The following is a 20,746-nucleotide window of genomic DNA, read 5'->3' as shown; positions in this document are numbered from 1 at the left end:
CCTATGCCTGCAATAAACCACTTCCACTCTTTTATAAAAAGTCCATTATCTTGATTTCTTATTCTTCCGGTAAGTTTTGCCATTTCTGCATATTCCATAAGTTTTTTGTATCCATTCTTCCTTTAATGGGACTTCTGCTTCTTTCCATTTTTGGACAAGTAACATTATTGCTGCTGTGGTAGCATTCCTAAATAAATTTCAATACAATTTAGGTGGTTCTGCCCCTATAATTCCCAAAAGAAAAGCTTCTGGTTTGTTTTTGTTTAACAAAAGTTATATTCAACTTCCATCACTCCTGACCATTGGGCCATGCTGAATGCTGGGGTTGATGGGAGCTGGAGTCCAGAAACATCTGGAGCACTGCAGGTTTTTCATCCACATGGATAGAAAATCTAGGAAGTTGATCAAAGTCCTGGTGGGCCAGCATAGAGGGCCAGGGAAGTGTAGTCAGGTGGGAAGATCTAAGGTCAGGCAAATCTGCCATTGTTTTTCCATGTGACTCATCTGTGGAAGCGTACATGGTAAGTATGAGTCACTCCTTAGCAACATGACAATTATCAGTTGCACAAGATGTCGCTATTGTAACATATGAATTGGGCAATGAATTGTTGGGATGCATCAAGAGCAATTAGTGGTGGAGATAGAACTGACGGAGGCCCTCGCGTGAGCGAAACATGTCCAGTACATCTCGAGACGATCATCCATGCTGTGGACGCTATTAGCCACACTCAGAAAGCAGAAATTCTCCCGTGCTTCGGCATGAAGTCAGCTGAGCAATGTCGTCACCATCAATTCACATGAAGCATTCCTCACTCATTCTTTCTCTATTTTTCTGTTAACTTCTCTCCCCCCCCCAGATTTTTAAATTTGATGATGATGATGATGATGATGATAATTTATAGCCCACCCACCTGGCTGGTTTTCCCCAGCCACTGATGGCTCCCAACAGAATATTTAAAATGTGATAAAACATAAAACATTTATTATTATTTATTATAAGAAATAAAAAATATGGAGACAAAAGAAATGAAATGGCAAGTAGATAGTTACAACTGTGCGATAAAATAATGAAAACACAAATTACAGAGAGAATAATTGGAAGCGTTGTTTTTATTGTTGTTGTATCTTTCTTTTTGTATTTTTTGTATTTTTTTCTTTTTTCTTGTTTCTGTATTTTAAACTATTAAAACAATAAAGAATTTTTTTAAAAAAAACATAAAACATTAAAAACTTCCCCAATTAGGTCTGTTTCTAAAAGTCAGACAGTTGTTTATTTCCTTGACATCTGATGGGAGGGTGTTCCACAGGGTGGGCACCACTACCGAGAATGCCCTCTGCCTGATTCCCTGTAACCTCACTTCTTGCAGGGAGGGAACCACCAGAAAGCCCTTGGAGCTGGACCTCAGTGTCTGGGCTGAACGATGGGGGTGGAGATGCTCCTTCAGGTATACTGGACCCGAGGCCGCTTAGGGATTTAAAGGTCAGCACCAATACTTTGAATTGTGCTCGGAAATGTACTGGGAGCCAATGTAGATCTTTCAGGACCGGTGTTATGTGGTCTTAGCAGCCACTCCCAGTCACCAGTCTAGCTGCCACATTCTGGATTAGTTGTAGTTTCTGGGTCACCTTCAAAGGTAGCCCCATGCAGATCCCATTGCAGTAGTCCAAGCGGGAGATAACTAGAGCATGCACCACTCTGGCCAGACAGTGCGCAGGCAGGTAGGGTCTCAGCCTGCGTACCAGATGGAGCTGGTAGACAGCTGCCCTGGACACAGAATTAACCTGTGCCTCCATGGACAGCTGTGAGTCCAAAATGACTTTATCATCCTTCCAGGCTGAGTCTTACAGGGCTCTTTTTAAATTCATTCATTGCCTTCCCCCACATGTCCAAATAAAATGTACAATAAGATGCACAAAAAACAAACAAACAAACAAGTGAGACACAGTGGAAAAAAATACATATAACAAGAGCAGAGTTGTGTGTGTGTGTGTGTGTGTGTGTGTGTGTGTGTGTGTGTGTGTAAAACTAACTAAATGGAGCCCCATGACCAGATGAAAACCAGATATTTCTACCTATTATTATTATCCACCATCATTGATTTATTAATCACTTTCTAAATGAGTATCTCAAAGGCAATTTACACTATAGAGAATCAAGGCAGGTTTAAACACAGAAACAACAAATATATTTAAAACAAGACTAAAACCATAACAAGTGGACGCTTGTGGTAAAGACTGAATGATTCAGACCATTCCCTGACACTTGGAGTGTCTGAAGTAGTCATAACATACAGACAACATAGGAATGTGATGGCTGAGATATTCCCATGCTACTCTACACAACCCTTGAAGTGCTGAATCAATGTTTTATGACTCACGTGGGGACCCAGGTGGCTCTGTCTCTAAAGGACACATGGTCTCACATCTTCCACTCTTTCATTCAGGTTGGCCTTACTGGAATAAGTGCTCATTCTAGCAAGCTGTGCTGAACTCTTACAGATATCTACTCTACAAAACTGCAGGAAAGGGGGAAACTTTCAGGGCACAACACCTATTATTATTATTATTATTATTATTATTATTATTATTATTATATTTATTTATTTAATTTATATACCGCCCTATACCTGGGGGTCTCAGGGCAGTTCACAGAAAGGATCACAACGTATATAATCAGAATAAAAACAACAGCCCAATAACACCCCCCCCCCGAAAAGTGCCACATTTTAAACGGGTATAGGATGTCAAACAAATCAACCAAAGGCCTGGTTAAAAAGGAACATTTTTGCCTGGCACCTAAAGGTGTGTAATGAAGGTGCCAGGTGAACTTCCCTGGGGAGAGCATTCCACAGACTGGGAGCCACTGCAGAGAAGGCCCCGTTCTCTCAAGGAGGAGGCACATAAAGGAGGGCCTCGGAAGATGATCTCAGGGTCTGGGTAGGCTCATACGGAAGGAGGCGGTCCTTGAGGTATTACGGTCCTGAGCCATTTATGGCTTTATAGGTCAAAACCAGCACTTTTGATTTAGGCCCGGAAACGAATCGGTAGCCAGTGCAGTTGGACCAGGATCGGTGCAATATGCACAAACTGGCTCATACGGAAGGAGGCGGTCCTTGAGGTATTACGGTCCTGAGCCATTTATGGCTTTATAGGTCAAAACCAGCACTTTTGATTTAGGCCCGGAAACGAATCGGTAGCCAGTGCAGTTGGACCAGGATCGGTGCAATATACACAAACTGTCTTGCTCCAATGAGCAACCTGGCCGCTGGATTCTGCACCAGCTGAAGTTTCCGAACTGTCTTCAGAGGCAGCCCTACATATAATGCATTGCAGTAATCTAACCTCGAAGTTACCAGTGCATAAACAACAACTCATTATGATGCAATTGTCTTCCAGATCTGACCCACTTCAAGGAAATGGAATGGAGTGGCTAGAGCAGGAGGACACACACACACACACACACAGAGAGAGAGAGAGAGAGAGAGAGAGAGAGAGAGAGAGAGAGAGAGAGAGAGAGCTTTGTTCCATTGGAACTCATTGGAATTCCGTTCCGGCACCTCTCAGGTAACACACACACACATAGACACACATATATGAACCATTGTTTGGATGGGTCACTTCCTGTTCAGATTGAGGGTGGATCTACACACAGGAAAAACTCCGCTAAAAATAAGTCAGAAATTTAATCGTTCTAACAAATGAAAATAATCGCTATGTAAAATCCAAAGATTTCTTTTGCTCTCCAGTGCCATCTGGTGTTGCATGTTTATAACGCACTCAAAATACTGTTTCTTCTTCTTTTTTACTATTGTAACTGAGTCCTAAGAAACAATTTTTAAATTTCTTCAGGAACGGAAGGGAGAGCTACCCATAAATAAATAAAATCAGTGGGAAAATCCAATATGTTAATGTGGCCAGAATTGGACCCAGTGTGTCCAGCCCCTGGGGGAAAAAATACCCCAAAGGCAGCTGCAAAGAGAAGAGTTTCTGCTTTTTCTAGCTCAGTTCTTAATGTAAAACAGTGGCGGGAAACCATATTTTTGAGGGCTGCGTTAATAATAATGATAATACTACTACTACTACTACTACTACTACTACTACTAAATTATTTATACCCCGCCCATCTGGCTGGGTTCCCCAGCCACTCTGGGCGGCTTCCAACAGAAACATTAAAATACACTAATTTCTTAAACATTAAATGCCTCCCTAAACAGGGCTGCCTTCAGATGTCTTCTAAAAATCTGGTAGCTGTTTTCCTTTTTGACATCTGATGGGAGGGCGTTCCATCTTGGAAACTTTCTGTTGACCACATGCCGGTGGTGGGCAGGGCAAAAGTGGGCAGAGCTGTGAATGTAGATTGTACCTTTGTACAGTAGACTAGTTTCTATCCACACACCCACACACCACCCAGGCAAGCAACAGACATTGGACTCAGCTACATTAGTCAAAAAGCAGCATTTTGAATGCCTTATAAACATGAAACACCAGATGGTGCTGTAGAGCAAAAAACCCTTTTCTATGCAATTTTACATAGCGGTTTTTTCCCTTTTCGATATAATGATTTAATTTCTGACTTATTTATAGTGTGGTTTCAGACACACAGACACACACACACACACACACACACACACACACACACACACACACACACCATGTGTAGATCCACCCATTTTCAGAATTCAAGGACACATTCCAGTAAGGCAAATACATTCAAGGCAGATGTGAAGTTTTGCCGGTGGGGGATGTAGGGGCGGGTGGTTTTAGGAGAGCAAGTATGGCTGGGGAGAGGGTGTGGCCTTAAGAGAGTCCTGAAAATTTTTAGGTGTAAAAGGCGAAAGATTTATATGATCTGATTCTGAGGAGAAGCCAAAGAAGGTTAAAGAATATTAGGAAATGATTTATAATGAGTTGAAAAGATTGTTTAAAAAAACATTCCCAAAAGACTGGAGGCCTTTCTGTTATGAATAGTTCAGACTAAAGTTCCCAGGTGTCAGGAAAAAATATATATTTATGTATGCAACAATGGTGACTTGAATTTTGTTAGCCCAAAGATGGAAAGTAAGGGAAGTCCCAAGTAAGAAAGACTAGGAACTCAAGATGATAGAATTTACAGAACTAGGAGGTTTAATATCTCTCTCTCTATAAATGTAAACTGGGCATGTGGGTGTGTTTCCACTTTTCACCAAAACCACTTGACCGATTGAGGTGAAATTTTGACATAACATCACACGCAAATGTCCGAAGGCTATAGCATAGCTGCCAAGTTATCCCTTTTTTAAAGGGATTTTCCCTTATGCTGAATAGGCTTCCTCGCGAGAAAAGGGAAAACTTGGCAGCTATGCTATAGGAAAGTTTGTGTAGACAGATGTCACACCTGCACAATATAAAACCTCCAAAAACCCTGTGTTTCAGAACACACAACTCACCCAAAAGTGCATGCTGGGGAAAAGAAGCCAGAAGAAGTTGCAAAACAGCACCCTCTAGTGGCGGCTACACTGGTACTGCAGCTATAAAACCTTTGCCCTCTAGTGGCGGATACACTGGTACTGCAGCTATAAAACCTTTGCCCTCTAGTGGCGGATACACTGGTACTGCATCTAGAAAACCTTTCCTCTCCATAGCATCTCAGCTCACTTTTACAGACTAGGCCGAATGGAGGTGGGGACTTGCCTGGGTGGGTGTTGGGTGTGTGTGACGGATTGATCTTAGTTTAAGGGTTTGGGGAATATCTCCAGGTTGTTAAGAGTTAAGTTACACTTACTCTGTTAAAGTGACAGTTGGCTGCAGAGAGGTGGGACATTCCACTCTTTTAAATGAGGGAGCAGCCGTTGGTCAGGAGGAGAGGGCGGGGGAGAGTGGTGACTGGAAGAGTGTGGGGCCAGGATCGTGGTGGTTAGGAGAGAACAAGTAGGAATTAGAGTTATACATCTGAATGAAGAAAGTATACTGTAAACAAATGAAATACTGAAACAGTTTTGTTATATTAAAAATAAAGCCTAGTTCTTGTTGTGCTAAGAAATATCATTGACTGTTTGATTCAGCAAGGCAGGTGGGCTCAAAAGGTGGTAAACTCGAAGAACGGGACACTAAGACTTACAAGGTGATAAGTCAGGTCCTGGAGTCAGCCAAAGGAGGGGTGAAGGGACGGAAAATCTCAGGAGTGCCACATTGTTGCCCTGTGTGCTGAGGTAACAGTAACAGGGAGGGACCCTAGACAAAGGAAGCCCTGGACTTGAGGCAAAAAGGAGCTTTATTCCTAGTAACCCAGAGCCAAGCCTGAAACTGGCCACGTTAGCTGGATAGGAGTACCCTTGTTGCTGAAAGACCCTTAGAGAAAGGGGAGATTCCTATTTTAGGCGGACCTCAAGAGTCTGGTGTAGAAGGGAGTTTAAGAGAGTCCCGATCTTCACCACAGAGAAATAAAAGACAACAGGGGGAATTTGAGAGTCCGAAGGGAGGTCCGTCGCAGGGGGGAGGGAACGGAATAGGTCATGGGTCAGGACAGGGTGGGGGGAAATCACAGGGATGAACTGGGGGGTGGGGGGGAAGGAGACGGGATAGGTCATGGGTCAGAACAGGGTGGGGGAAATCACAGGGATGACCCGGGGTGGTGGTGGTGGTGGTGGTGGGGAGGAGACGGGATAGGTCATGGATCAGGACAGGGTGGGGGGAAACACAGGGATGAGCCACAGCAATGTGTGGCCAGGCCAGCTAGTATAGAATAAGACAGCAAGGAGTGTATTTATTTAAAGAGGAGTGGAAAATCTTTGCTGAGTATTTGGAAAACAACTGTATACAGCTGAAGACAGTGGCACCATTAAGATAAACTCAACAGCATGATGAATATTTGAATGATGTAAATTGGAGAACTGACTAGAATGGTTACAAGAAAATATGTAGGAATGATAAGCAAGTGAAATGAACCATGGAAGGAGAAGGGGGAAGTAATTGGATATATGGTATTATGCAAAATGTTTATTTTGAGATGTATCATTTAAAAACTTAATAAAAACCATTTTTTTTAAAAATGGAGAGAATTGTTAGGAGCTTCCTCTTATTTTCCTTGCAGCGTTACAACTCACAGAGTGGTTTAACATTCAATTCTAATAAAATAACTTTTAAATCAAAACTGAAACATTAATATAAATAAAAAACATAAACAAAAATTGGAGAGAACCGAAGGAGCCACGAGAGATGGATTTATTTTTGGAAATGCTTTTATTTTGTTGCATGCATACTTGTCCAAAGGATGAGGATAGTAACAGCAAATTAAATGAGTCCACACAAAAGATCTCCAATAAATATCAGCACCAATAATATATCTCCAATAAATAGCAGCTTTCAACAAAACACAGCAAACATTAACAGTTCCCATGAGCAAGAATACGTTATTTCGTAAAGACTACGAAACCCATGCTTCAGTGTGTGGAGTAGCTTATGCACTATGAGTCCCATTGGCATACAGTGAAATTTTTCATAGGGGAACAAGGCCAGCTTGTAAGTGTGATGGTGTGGTGTGGTGTGTGTGTGTGACGTTGCATGTGTGACAATTGCGCCTCCCTCCCTAAGCCAGGCAGAAGCTTCCTGGGTTCTGGGAAGGAGGCAGCAGGCCTCTGACAGGATTATTGAGCCCTGCTGCCTCCTTCCCAAAGCTGGGTGGTTTTGGGAAGGTGGTGGGAGGGCTCTTGGACCCTATAGGGGAGTGGTCTATTCTCCCTAGTCCACTGAAAGCATGCTACTGTTGAGTCCCATACTTCAGTGTGGCCTTGAGCCAGGGCCGTCTTAAGCATACCCGGCGCCGTGGTGCAAAGATCCCTCCGGTGTCCATCCCCCCTTTCCCAGAGTTGTCGGCCTTTTTTTAGGGCTGGAGGAGGCGGGCAGCAGCTGGAGGGCGGCTCCTCTGGCGGGGAAGAGGCGGAGGCTGGACGCGGAGCCTCCCGGCTCAGCTGGACACTTCATGCCACCGTGGCTACACCAGGCAGCACACCTGCGCTGAGCGAACGAGGGCACGTGCGCTGCTCCCGCTGAGCGTCAGTTCGGTTTCCCTCCTTTTAGCCCTCTGCCCCACAGAATTCTGCATCTGAAGGCTAAATTGGGAAAAAACTGAGTCGGTGCTCGGCGGGAGTGGCGCACACACCCTTGCTCACTCAGCGCGCTCATTCGGTGTTCCCCGAACTCTCGCCTGGCGCCCTCCAGAACTTGGCACCCTAGTGCCCCGCGCCACTAGCCTCTATTGGTAAGACGGGCCTGCCTTGAGCAAATGCCATCAGACTGGCTCAATCTCAGCGGGTCAAAGCTGAATTAAATCGAAAGGTCTTCCCACATTTCTGACAGACCGCTGGGCTTGAAAGCAGCCAAATTCTCCAGGAAGGTGGAGTTGGGTCAAGCAAAACGACCAATTTCTTAAGATGCAGCTAGATGCGCAGGAAGCATTAGCAGTAATTTGGCCTTACACATGGGGAGCAAATGAATAATCCTTACTAGGGAAGCGCACAGAACACTGTGTGCTGAATTTAAACTGCCGTGAATTAACCACAGAGGTGGTTAATGCCCTGCCTTACAGGGCACAGGTGTTGTGTGGACCACAAGAAGGAAGGAAAGGAACAACATTTCTAGGCAGATGAAAAATGTCCCAGTGAGCCCATTTTCCTTTATCTGTATTCGTAGCTACTTCTTCAGAAGATGCGGTGGCGCTTGGCAGACTTGTTGTATCTGGCAGATCTCGGGCTCTCCAACCGGTGTGTAAGTCTGCTGAGGCAGTGGGCAGCATGTCTGGACGGGAGGGCAGTACCGTTGGATGGGAGGGCAGTACTGCTGCACGGGAGGGCAATACTTCTGCTGCTTGGGTGGGTAGCATTTCTGAACCGGAGGGCAGCATTGTTGCACAGGAGGGCAATATTTTTGCTGAGGCGGGCAGCATTTTGGGACTGGAGGGCAGTACTTTTGAATGGGAGGACAGTACTTTTGCGCAGGAGGGCAGTATTTCTGGGCGGGAGGGCAATATTTCTGCTGAGGCGGGCAGTATTTTTGCTGAGGAGGGCAGTACTTTTGCTGAGGAGGGCGGTATTTTTGCTGAGGCGGGCAGTATTTTTGCTGAGGAGGGCAGTACTTTTGTGCAGGAGGACAGTATTTTTGCTGAGGTGGGCAGTATTTTTGTGCAGGAGGGCAGTACTTTTGTTCAGGAGGGCAATACTGTTGTGCAGGGGGATAGTATTGCTGTGATGATGTACCACAGTAGTCCACCGCGGAGCCCGAGCTCACAGAGTGACAGGGGTCCCACGATGGCTCAGAAGACACTGGTGCTCCATAATCATCACAGGAATCTTGACCATCTCTATTCTGGGGCGGATACATCTCCTGGGAGTATGGACAAGACCTGGAAAAATGTGCAAGAATTATTATTATCCTTACAGGTACTGTCACCGTTCTGTTGCTGTTGGTCTTGGAAATATACCTTCACTATAAGTTTCAGAGCTGATTACAAAAGCAAATGAAACATTTAATACACAAGCTTTAAAGCACAGATTAAAGCATCAAAACATAGAACATGAGAACAGCATTCACACACCCTCCTCACTCCTATTTTCCAGGGACAGTCCCGGATTTAGAGAAGCTGCCCGATTTCTGATTTGATCCCAGAATGTCCTGCTTTCCCTTAAAAAAGGTAAAGGGACCCCTGACCATTAGGTCCAGTCGTGACCGACTCTGGGGTTGCGTCGCTCATCTCGCGTTATTGGCCGAGGGAGCCGGCATACAGCTTCCAGGTCATGTGGCTAGCATGACAACAAAGCCACTTCTGGCGAACCAGAGCAGCACACGGAAACGCCGTTTACCTTCCCGCTGTAGTGGTACCTAATAATCTACTTGCACTTTTACGTGCTTTCAAGCTGCTAGGTTGGCAGGAGCTGGGACCCAGCAACGTTGTGGGGATTCGAACTGCCGACCTTCTGATCGGCAAGCCTAGGCTCTGTGGTTTAACCCACAGCGCCTCCCATGTCCCCTTAGGACTTCCCTATTTTCATCAGAGAAATATTGGAGAGTATCCTTCCCCAGCAGCCATTCGCGCGCCCAACCAGACAGCTGCTCCGGAAGCCCTGCAACTTCTGCTCGGCGCCTCCACGCAGCCATGCTCCCTCCTTCCCCAGCAGCCATTCGCACGCCCAACCAGACAGCCGCTCTCCCATTCGTGTGCCTGCCCTGCTTTGTCTTGCGAAGCACGGCCATAGGAAACTTCGTCTTACGAGTCTCCAAAAAACTCGCAAAACGCTTTCGTCTTGCGAGTTTTTCTTCGTGCGAGGTCTTCGTCTAGCAAGGTATCGCTGTACATCAAACTGAAAAAGCATGCAGTGGGTAAGTGTCAGGGGACCACCAGGGGTCAGCGGAGAGTCCAGAAAGTGTGGACAAGGGCTCCCTGATGCAGTAGGAGCCCAGGACGGCAGCACTTCAGAACTGTTCGCAGAAGGTGGTGCTGACCCTCAGACAGCAGTGCAGACCCTTGATAATGCTGAGAGGGAAAGGTTCCCAGAGGGAAGTGTTGGAGGGTCAGATCAGAGCACTCAGGAAGGGGAGGTGCCAGAGGAGACAGCACCAGCCCCCCGGCTGGGCAGTTCCAGTGGGGAGGGTTCTCCAGCAGCCCCATCACCCCAACAATGGAGGGGTGAAAAGAGGCGGGCAGAGAGGAGGAGATTCCGAATGCCCAGTGTGTTCTGTTGGAGGAAGTCACGAAGCGGGGTGCTTCCAGATTCTGACTCGGGATAGAACAGTCATGCTTTTTGTTGCTCTTTCTTGTACATATGTATATAAATAAAACTCCATAAAAACAAGCCACAGAGTTTGGAGCGGATTACTGGTGAGGAAGCCCCAGCACCATTTCAATAAGAGCAATCAAACTTATTAATAAAAGCAGAAAATGTCCTTAGAACACTTGCTGAAATCGGAAAGTCTTTTTCCAAGAGCACTACAATTTAAAGAAATTTAAAGACACTGCGACACTTTTTGGGGGAAAGGGTTCTGCACCCTTTTTCATCTGCTGCATCTGTTAATACATTGTTCCACCCAGTGCTTTTTTTCCTAAAAAAGAAAATGTTTAGGGGTACTCTCATTTTGACTCAAGAAACCCCACCATTTTATAGTTCAAATCGGGAAAAGTAAATACAGTAAATGGACAAAAGTACAAAGATTCTCAAAAGGTTTAGGGGTATGCATACCCCTGTGTACCCCAGAAAAAAGCATTGGTTCCACCGACAGAGTGATTCAGGATTCAGGAGCAAAGTTCTTGCTTTACATCAAGAGTGGGGTACCTTGGGCCTGGAGAGGAGGGAATGTAGCCCTCCAAAATCAGAGGTTTCTACACAGAAACACACATACCCATGTCTCCAAGCTTCATCTAGGCAAGCAGGAAGCATTTTTCAGCCCAACGGCAAGCTCAAGCTTAGGAACACTACTCGACAAAGGCATACAGGAGAGCTGTTGAGTTGTGGGTGGGTGGGTGGCCCAGAGAGAGTTTCAAGGGTAACACAGAGAAAGAAACCTGGAAGGCCACTTCTTCCTCTTCTGGGCCTGAGGTTCCCCATCCTTAATGCAAAGGAAGATCTTAGCCCCTGGATCCTTCACCTTTTCAATGCAACAGCATAAAAAAATCAACCATTTGGAGCAGTTGGAACAGGTTGAGGCACAGAGTTTCCCATTAAGCACCTGAACAAATTGTGCTGCTCCCACAGTAATAAACCGGTCCATTATTATATTGCTGCACAAGCTATTAGCAGGAAGGAGTGGATGAAGCACCATGCTCAGCAAATTCCTTCAAAGAATACCGTATTGCCCCAAATATAAGCCGCACTTCAACATTTCATGGTCGACACTTGGGGAAAAAAGTGTGGCTTATATTCGGGCCAAGCTAAAAAAAGTATCCATCTGGCTCAAGCAATTGCGTCAAAATTAGTGCTGAGTGAAGCTCTGAGTTTCTTCTGGGTTCCTCATGTCCCCCAATTTATGTTCAGTTCTGCGATTTGCGCATCAGTTTGCAATTATGATTATGATGACTAAGCCTCATGAAAATGCATCTGAGTTCTATTACAAATACAGGGTGCTGTTTTGCCAGGGCGTTTCCTGCAAGGAACATGCTGGCAAAGCAGAACCCTGCAGCCGGCAGGATTGAAATTTGTGGTCACCAGCCAGATTCCTTTCATTCTATGGCCATATCATTGTTATTGTTATTGCTATTGCTATTGCTATTGTTATTGCTATTATTTATTATTATTAATTATTATTATTATTATTTATTTATTTAAGGCATTTGTACCCTGTTCTTCTGCCAAAAATGTTCCCAGAGCAGCTTACATACAATCAAAATAAGACAGTTCCTACCCACAGGATTACCATCTAAACAAAAAAATAAAAATAAAATAAACACAGCACACAAGGGAAAGGGGACTGGGAGGGAAGAGGAAAACAAAACTCAGAAACCAGTTTCTAAACAGTTGCTCCTATAATGACCAAATGCTGGCACAGTTCAGGGACAGGAGGTGCCTGGTGGAACTGGGCCTTCAGCAAAGCTGATGAAATGAGCCCTTCTTCCTATCTCTCCTGCTGGGGCAGCCTAATGGAATGTCTGTCCCCAGGGAACAGCTGAGATGAGAGGAGAAGGCCTGTTGGATAAGGCCTGTCACAGCAGAACAGATGGAGTGAGCTCTGCTTCCCAGCTTTCCCACTGCACAGCCCAACCAACACCAACACTCTTCAGCCCATGCCACCCAACAAATGACACACTTGAAAAGGAATTTCAACCCAGGTCTTTCCTCAGCTGGAACCCAACCATCTCAGGGAGACTGCTCCCTTAAACCATGTAGTCCTTAGAAGGCAAGATGCCATATACTCTCAATGAATGAGGTTCTCTTATAATGGCAGTGGTACCCACCAGAGAGTGGCCAGAACTGAGTTCTGAGTGGCCGGAACTTCTGCTTATACTGAGTCAAATCTTTGGTCTATCTATCTAGCTAAGGATTGCCCACACTGATGGGCAGAGGCTCTCTAGGATTTGTAAATCATTCTTAGGGACTGGACCTGGGACCTTCCACATGAAAATGTCTAGAGCTGAGTCCTAAAATAAGGTCCCAGTCCGCATGCATTCTAAGGAAAGGTCTGATTTAAGTAGGAACACAGGAAGTTGCCTTATACCAGATAGCTACAGTGAGTGGCTGTGGGTCATCAGGCTTTTGGGCAGAAGTTTTCCACAGACTTTCCTAAAAAGCTCTGGAGATTCAGCCTGGGAAATTCTGCAGGAAAAGCTGATGCTCTGTCGCTGAATTGTGGCTTTTTTTCTCATTGGGAGCCCTCAGTAACAAATTCAAATTAATTCCCCATTTGTCAAAGGGAGCAGAAGGTTCAGCTGTGCTCAACCACAAATAGGTGACATCATGGCTTCGCTCACCTCACCTGAAGCCACAAATCCCTTAAACCACAACTTAAGCCAAATCCCTTAAACCACAAAGCCGTTACAGCCTTGCTAATTATGTGCAGGGCTGTCAGGGATTGGTTGGATGACAAAGAGCGGCAGGTAAAGGTAAAAGGTAAAGGTAAAGGAAACCCTGACTGTTAAGCTCAGTCGCGGATGACTTTGGGGTTGTGGCGCTCATCTCGCTTTACTGGCCGAGGGAGCCGGCGTTTGTCCGCAGACAGCTTCCGGGTCATGTGGCCAGAGCAGTGCATGGAAATGCCGTTTACCTTCCCGCTGGAGCGGTACCTATTTATCTACTTGCTCTTTAATTGTGCTTTCGAACTGCTAGGTTGGCAGGAGCTGGGACCGAGCAACAGGAGCTCACCCCGTCGCGGGGATTCGAACCGCCGACCTTCTGAATGGCAAGCCCTAGGCTCTGTGGTTTAGACCACAGCGCCACCCGTGTCCCGAGGAACTCCTTAGGGAAGCTGAAGAAGAAGAAGAAGAAGAAGAAGAAGAAGGAGGAGGAGGAGGAGGAGGAGGAGGAGGTTCAGACCCAGGGGAGTGGTGGTGGGATCCAGAAGACAGATCAGAGGAGGGAGGAACCCAGGAGGTAGAAGACGCAGAAGGCTTGAGTGAAGAGTGAAGAAGGCAGCGAGTTCTTCAAGGACAGGGCTGGTTGCAGAGGGACCCACTCTGAGTGCAGGGTCTGACGGAGAGGACAGGGAGAGGTCAGACGCTGCCTGGTCCCTCTGCCTTGAGCTCCCCTTCCCCTTTGACTCTGAGGTCATGCAGAGCATTAACATACTGGTAGCTAAACAGGAAGTCAGAAAAGCCTAATGAAGGGGTCCCTCCTTCCCCCAGAGTTTCTGTCTGCATGGAAGATTTCAGGAAGAGGAGGGGTAGCAGGAGGGGAGATGCCATGAGCCAGTCTTGGCAACATCTTCATGGAGGCAGCCATGCCAGAATGATCTCTAAATTTCCTAAATAAAAGAGCTGACTTTTCCTTCGAGGCTCTGAGACTCCCTTCTGACCCGTTGATGAAGCTGCTCCCTTGACAGCCCCCTGACAAGGGTTGGCACAAGCCAACGACATCTCTGGGCATCTGCTAGAGCCCCATCTCCCCATCTGTCCTGCATGCTGAGGCTCCCAGTTGCAGTCCCTGGCATCTCCAGATAGAGCTGGGTGGGAGCTGTGCCTGAAATCATGAAGAGTCACTGCCAGTCAGTGTAGGCAATACTGAGCTAGATGGGGGCAATGATCCAACTTGCTACAAAGCAGAAAACTTCCCTTAGTCCTGTGCTGGGAGAATGGCTGCTGCTGCCCACCACCTCTTGTGAAGACTTCCAGGCAGCATTGCTGCCTTCAACTGTGGAAACAGAGCATGGTGATCATGGCTGATAGCCATCAATAGCCCTTCCTCCATCAATTTGTCTAATCCTCTTTCAAAGTCATCTCGGTTTGGGGCAATCACTGCCCCCTGTGGGAGCGAGTTCCATAGTTCAACCACACACAGCATTGTTCCTTGAATCTAAGACGTCTGCGCCGAACAAAGCACTTGCTTGACTACATCCCAGGTGTCTTTTTCAAAAAAGTATTCCACCCATGGATGTCAATGTCATAGCCATGAATCTGACTTACCCAATAGGCTGGTAATCGTCTGTGAAGGAGATCTGCAGTTATGATAGTGAACAGTGCCAAGACGAGGGCCTTTTATATGGTTCTGGAACCACCCTCTTATGATTGGGCTCTTCATTTCCTGCATAAGTTCTAAAGGAGAGAAGACAGAATGAATTCAGAATCGCCCGGTCACCCTTCTGGACGCATGGCTTTTGACTTCGTCACCTTCATTTTTCTCTTATGCCTTGCCACTTTGCTCGTTTGCAAGTTGATCAGCTGGAGGAAATTAGGACATCTTCCCACCTGCCTTGGGTGAATCTACCAATAAGAAAGAACAGGGATGATGAAAGAAGTACGCCTAAGGGAGTATCACCTGTGGCAGAGATGTGATTAGGCAAAACAGACTTCTGGTTCTCAGCCTTGTGACGGCAGCAGAACAGAAATGTATAAGTGTGATGGACAATGCTGATCGGAACGCATTGCAAATGCAGTTACGATGGACTTCATGTTGGACATGGTCATGCTCACAAGGGTGGCGCATGCCATATCGCAGATCACATGCCACATGGATATTCTGCAAGAGCAGAAGACATCTTCTGTTATATCAAGAACCACTCTATGCTCCAGAAAATAGTTTCTGGGCTCCAGAATGGGGGAATTATGACACCCATCCTGAGACCCTATGGTGGGTGCCGCTCACATTCCACAGGGATGGACAATTCAGGACATATACCAGGAAAGACTTCCTGGTTAAATCATGGAGTTCTCTCCAATGAGATGTAGGGATCGCCACCAACTTGGATGACTTTAAAAGAGGATTAGACAAAGATATGGAGGATAAAGTGATTGATGGTCGACAGCCATGATGACCATGTTCCTCCAAATACCAGTTTATAGCAATGAGAAGCATAGCTGTCAACTTTTCCCTTTTCTCGCGAGGAATCCTATTTAGAATAAGGGAATTTCCCTTAAAAAAGGGGGAAAGTTGTCGTGTGGTTATTCTTTTCGACAACATATTGTTGATGTACATTGCTTTTTTTAATTGTTTGTATACTTTTGAAACCAATAAAGCTTTATTATTATTAAAAAAAAAGGGGGGGGGAAGTTGACAGCTATGATGAGAAGTGGGGAGCGTGCTTTTGAGCTCAGGTTCTCCTTGTGAGCTTCTTATACAGGTAGGCATCTGGTTCCCCACTGTGGGGAAGAGGATTCTGGGCCAATAGCCTTTTCCAGTAGGCAGCCTCTTGCATTCCTTTGTTACATCCCTTAACTCACAAACGTGAACCCACTTTGTCTACCAACTCCTCCTTCTTTCTGCTTTCCTCACCATCAGCAACCCCCATCTTCCCTAGGCCTTGGGTGCTCAGCAGTAGTGACCCAACAGCATTTAAGCCGATGGCTCTGGAAAGCTCATTTCAGCCAGAGCTCTCGCTGCCAACAGCTATGGTGGTTTCAAACACCTATTTCCTCCAAGTGTGCCTTTATTTCTTTTTTTATCTTCGTCAAGATTATGGGATTTGGGGGTGGAAAACTGACAAGCTTCTAGTTCTTCTTTTGCAAAATTTTCATGTCTGTTGTCTGAACCATTTATATAATGTTTGAAAAGATGCAGTTGTCATGTTATTCTTGTGTTATCAGGGATAATAATAATAATAATAATAATAATAATAATAATAATAATAATTTATTATTTATACCCCGCCCATCTGGCTGAGTTTCCCCAGCCACTGTGGGTGGCTTCCAACAGAACATTAAAATGCAATAATCTATTAAACATTAAAAGTTTCCCTAAACAGGGCTGCCTTCAGATGACTTCTGAAAGTCAGATAGTTGTTTATTTCCTTGACATCTGATGGAAGGACATTCCACAGGGTAGGGGCCACTACCGAGAAGGCCCTCTGCCTGGTTCCCTGTAACTTGGCTTCTCGTAGTGAGGGAACCCCCAGAAGGCCCTTGACACTGGACCTCAGTGTCCGGGCAGAACCAGTGGCGAACGTTGCTGCTTTGCTGCCCGGGGCGGTACATATGCAGTGTACGTAATGACACGGCCTGACACATGCGTTGTGACATCACGACACACGCCCCGGGACGGACCACACATGCACAGCCCATCCGCGGTGGCGTGTGAGGGCGGCGGCCGGCGCACTCTGCTTGGGCGGCAGCGGGCGGTGTGCTCGGCTCAGGCGGCGGTGGCCTGTGCACTCCGCTCGGGCGGCAGGCGGCGAGGGCAGTTGCCAGCATGCGAGGGGCCGGCCAGGGGCCAGCGGCGCTGCCCTGCGCACTGCCCCCGTGCTGCCCCCACCAGACTGGAGCCAGGGGCGGCCAGCCCCCTGCCCCTCCCTTGCTACGTGCCTGGGCAGAACGATGGGGGTGGAGACGCTCCTTCAGGTATATAGGACCGAGGCTGTTTAAAGCCCTAAAGGTCAGCACCAACACTTTGAATTGTGCTTGGAAACGTACTGGGATGAGGCTGTGGTGATGAAGGCTCCTAGTATGTTTCCGAATGCAATTCAGAGTGTTGGTGCTGACCTTTAAAGCCATAACCGGCTTCAGCCCTGCATACCTGAAGAAGGCATGTCCAAAGTCTGTTTCAGGGACCTATTCCAGCCCACTGGTTGGTTTAATCTGGCCCTTGTGGCAGTTTATTTCCTGGGGTAAATTCCTAAAAAAAAGAACCCCACACAACTCAACAACTTCAACTCTAAAAACAGCTCAACAACTTCAATCCTAAAAAAAAGGTTTTTAGTCAGCCCTCATGGCCCTTCACTTCATCAAATCTGGCCCTCTTTGAAAAAAGTTTGGACACCACTGGTATAAATAATAAAATCATCACCATCACCATACTGGACTACAAGCCCCACCATCCCTGCCCACTGGCTACACTTCTCAGCACCTGTGTTGAAAGTTGAAAGACTGGAAGAGTGTAATGTTTACGTTTTGTTTGCCAAACAGGAGGCGTATATGACACTGAGAGGAGGAGAACAGGGGAAAAAAGCAATGAAGAAGAATTAGCTGAGACCGCAGAAGAGAAGGTGAGAGCTCAGAGGCGTGATTTCAAGGATTGTGGCTTACCGCCTGACATTGCAGGATGACTCATGTGAATTAGGGTTAATTATAGAGCTCTGGAATCCTCCTTTGCATAAAGAGAAAGGTAATTCCCAGGATTTTGAACACGATGCCTGCTTAAATCGCTTAGCAAGAAGATGCTCTGCGTAGTCTGTCATCACTGGGTAGCACTGCAGGAATGCAGAATGTGATAAGACAAATAAGCATAAGAAGTGCCTTCCTGGGTCCAGATCTCCCAGCATCCTGCTTCCAACAGGGGACAGACAGAGAGCTTCAGGAAGCACACACCCAAGGCATGGAGACTATCGCCCTTCCTTGTTGTTTTGCCCCAGGCATCTTGCCCTCTGTGCTCATGCCTGGCAACTGCATTCTTCGAATAAGCCACTGTCATGGTAGTGCCTGTACTTAGTTTGCAGTATAAACCACATAATGGTTCTGTGGTTTCAAAGTCTGTTCTTCTCCGGTTCATCTCATTTTCTTTACTGTCCCTTGCTTTGATAGAATGTGAAGACGGAATGATATTCCCCAGCCACTCTGGGCAGCTTCCAACAGAAATATTAAAATACACTAATTTCTTAAGGATTAAAAGATGAAACAGGGCTGCCTTCAGATGTCCTCTAAAAGTCTGGTAGTTATTTTTCTTTTTGACATCTGGTGGGAGGGCGTTCTACAGGGCGGGTGCCACCACCGAGAAGGCCTTCTGCCTGGTTCCCTGCAACTTGGCTTCTCGCAGCGAGGGAACCGCCAGAAGGCCCTCGGCACTGGACATCAGTGTCTGGGCAGAGCGATGGAGGTGGAGACACTCCTTCAGGTATACTGGACCGAGGCTGTTTAGGGCTTTAAAGGTCAGCACCAACACTTTGAATTGTGCTCAGAAACGTACTGGGAGCCAATGCAGGTCTTTCAAGAGCGGTGTTATGTGGTCTCGGCGGCTGCTCCCAGTCACCAGTCTAGCTGCCGCATTCTGGATTAATTGTAGTTTCCAGGTCACCTTCAAAGGTAGCCCCACATAGAGCACATTGCAGTAGTCCAAGCGGGAGATAACTAGAGCATGCACCACTCTGGTGAGACAGTCCGCGGGGAGGTAGGGTCTCAGCCTGTGTACCAGATGAAGCTGTTAGACAGCCGCCCTGGACACAAAATTAACCTGTGCCTCCATGGACAGCTGTGAGTCCAAAATGACTCCCAGGCTGCGCACCTGGTCCTTCATGGGCACAGTTACACCATTCAGGACCAGAGAGTCCCCCACACCTGCCCGCCTCCTGTCCCCCACAAACAGTACTTCTGTCTTGTCAGGATTCAGCCTCAATCCGTTAGCCACCATCCATCCTCCAACCGCCTCCATGCACTCACAGAGGACCTTCACCGCCTTCACTGGTTCTGATTTAAAAGAGAGGTAGAGCTGGGTGTCATCTGCATACTGATGAACACCCAGCCCACCCCCACCCCCGATGATCTCTCCCAGTGGCTTCATATAGATATTAAAAAGCATGGGGGAGAGAACGGAACCCTGAGGCACCCCACAAGTGAGTGCCCAGGGGTCTGAACACTCCACCACTTTCTGAACATGGCCCAGGAGGAATAATAACAATAATAATAATTTATTATTTATACCCCGCCCATCTGGCTGGGTTTCCCCAGCCACTCTGGGCGGCTTCCAACAGAAAAATAAAACACAGTAATCTATTAAACATTAAAAGCCTCCCTGAACAGGGCTGCCTTCAGATGTCTTCTAAAAGTCTGGTAGTTATTTTCCTCTTTGACATCTGTTGGGAGGGCGTTCCACAGGGCAGGCGCCACCACCGAGAAGGCCCTCTGCAGAGAAGTCCAGTTGCACCAGGTAGTGCACCAGGAAGGAGCGGAACTGCTGTATGACAGTGCCCCCAGCTCCCAACCCCTCTAGACGGACCAGAAGGATATTATGGTTGATGGTGTCAAAAGCCGCTGAGAGATCCAGCAGAACTACGTTAGGAAGCAGCTCTCACCTTTGTCCCTAGCTCGCCGGAGATCATCAACCAGTGTGACCAAGGCAGTTTCAGTCCCATGATAGTTAAACCACTCTGAGAACTGCAGCTCTTTGAGCGGAATAGGGGTCTCTGAGCAACTCATGCCACCCTTAACACCTCTCAGGATGTTTTTTTTTTGGGGGGGGTGACTGTTTGGGGGGTGACTGTCTCATAGGGTGTTGGCTAGACTGTGACACAGGTATGCAAGGATGCTTTGGTTATTAATGTGAACTGTTGCCGTAGGAAAGCTTTGCTCTTTGCTGTCTCAGAAAAAGTAACCCATCCCCTCATCATACCGTTCAATTGCCCCCAAAATACTGGGATCGTCACAAAAGCCCATAAATATTCACGGCTTCTCACTTTGTCACACAAAGTCCTAAATTCTCAAGGGCCATTCCCTTCAGTACAACATTTCAATGTGTTCCTGCTAGTTCAGATCAGTGTGTCCCTCTAACACATGAGTAGGCAAACTAAGGTCCAGGGACCGGATCCGGCCCAATTGCCTTCTAAATCTGGCCTGTGGACGGTCCGGGAATCAGCATGTTTTTACATGAGTAGAATGTGTCCTTTTATTTAAAATGCATCTCTGCGTTATTTGTGGGGCATAGGAATTTGTTTT

General features: G+C 46.7%; 1 protein-coding gene across 1 annotated transcript; it reads right to left on the bottom strand.

Moving 5' to 3' along the window:
• Nucleotides 1–7,199: 7,199 nt before the first annotated feature.
• On the bottom strand, nucleotides 7,200–15,215 carry LOC118076543 (uncharacterized). The gene is made up of 2 exons (XM_088659548.1): nucleotides 15,077–15,215; nucleotides 7,200–9,376 (listed from the first exon to the last, which is right to left on the bottom strand). Exon 2 carries the CDS (start codon nucleotides 9,352–9,354, stop codon nucleotides 8,668–8,670), a length of 687 nt encoding a protein of 228 aa, XP_088515674.1. The 5' UTR covers nucleotides 9,355–9,376; nucleotides 15,077–15,215; the 3' UTR covers nucleotides 7,200–8,667.
• Nucleotides 15,216–20,746: the final 5,531 nt, after the last annotated feature.

This window comes from Zootoca vivipara, chromosome 16, assembly GCF_965207765.1.
Source record: "Zootoca vivipara chromosome 16, rZooViv2.hap1.1, whole genome shotgun sequence".
Lineage (NCBI taxonomy): Eukaryota > Metazoa > Chordata > Lepidosauria > Squamata > Lacertidae > Zootoca > Zootoca vivipara.
The sequence above is the reverse complement of the archived record's forward strand: the minus strand, read 5'-3'. Positions and strand labels throughout refer to the sequence as shown.

Excerpts from the sequence above, each read along its gene's own strand:
- LOC118076543 (XM_088659548.1), bottom strand. The coding sequence starts at position 9,354 with ATGTATCCGCCCCAGAATAGAGATGGTCAAGATTCCTGTGATGATTAT.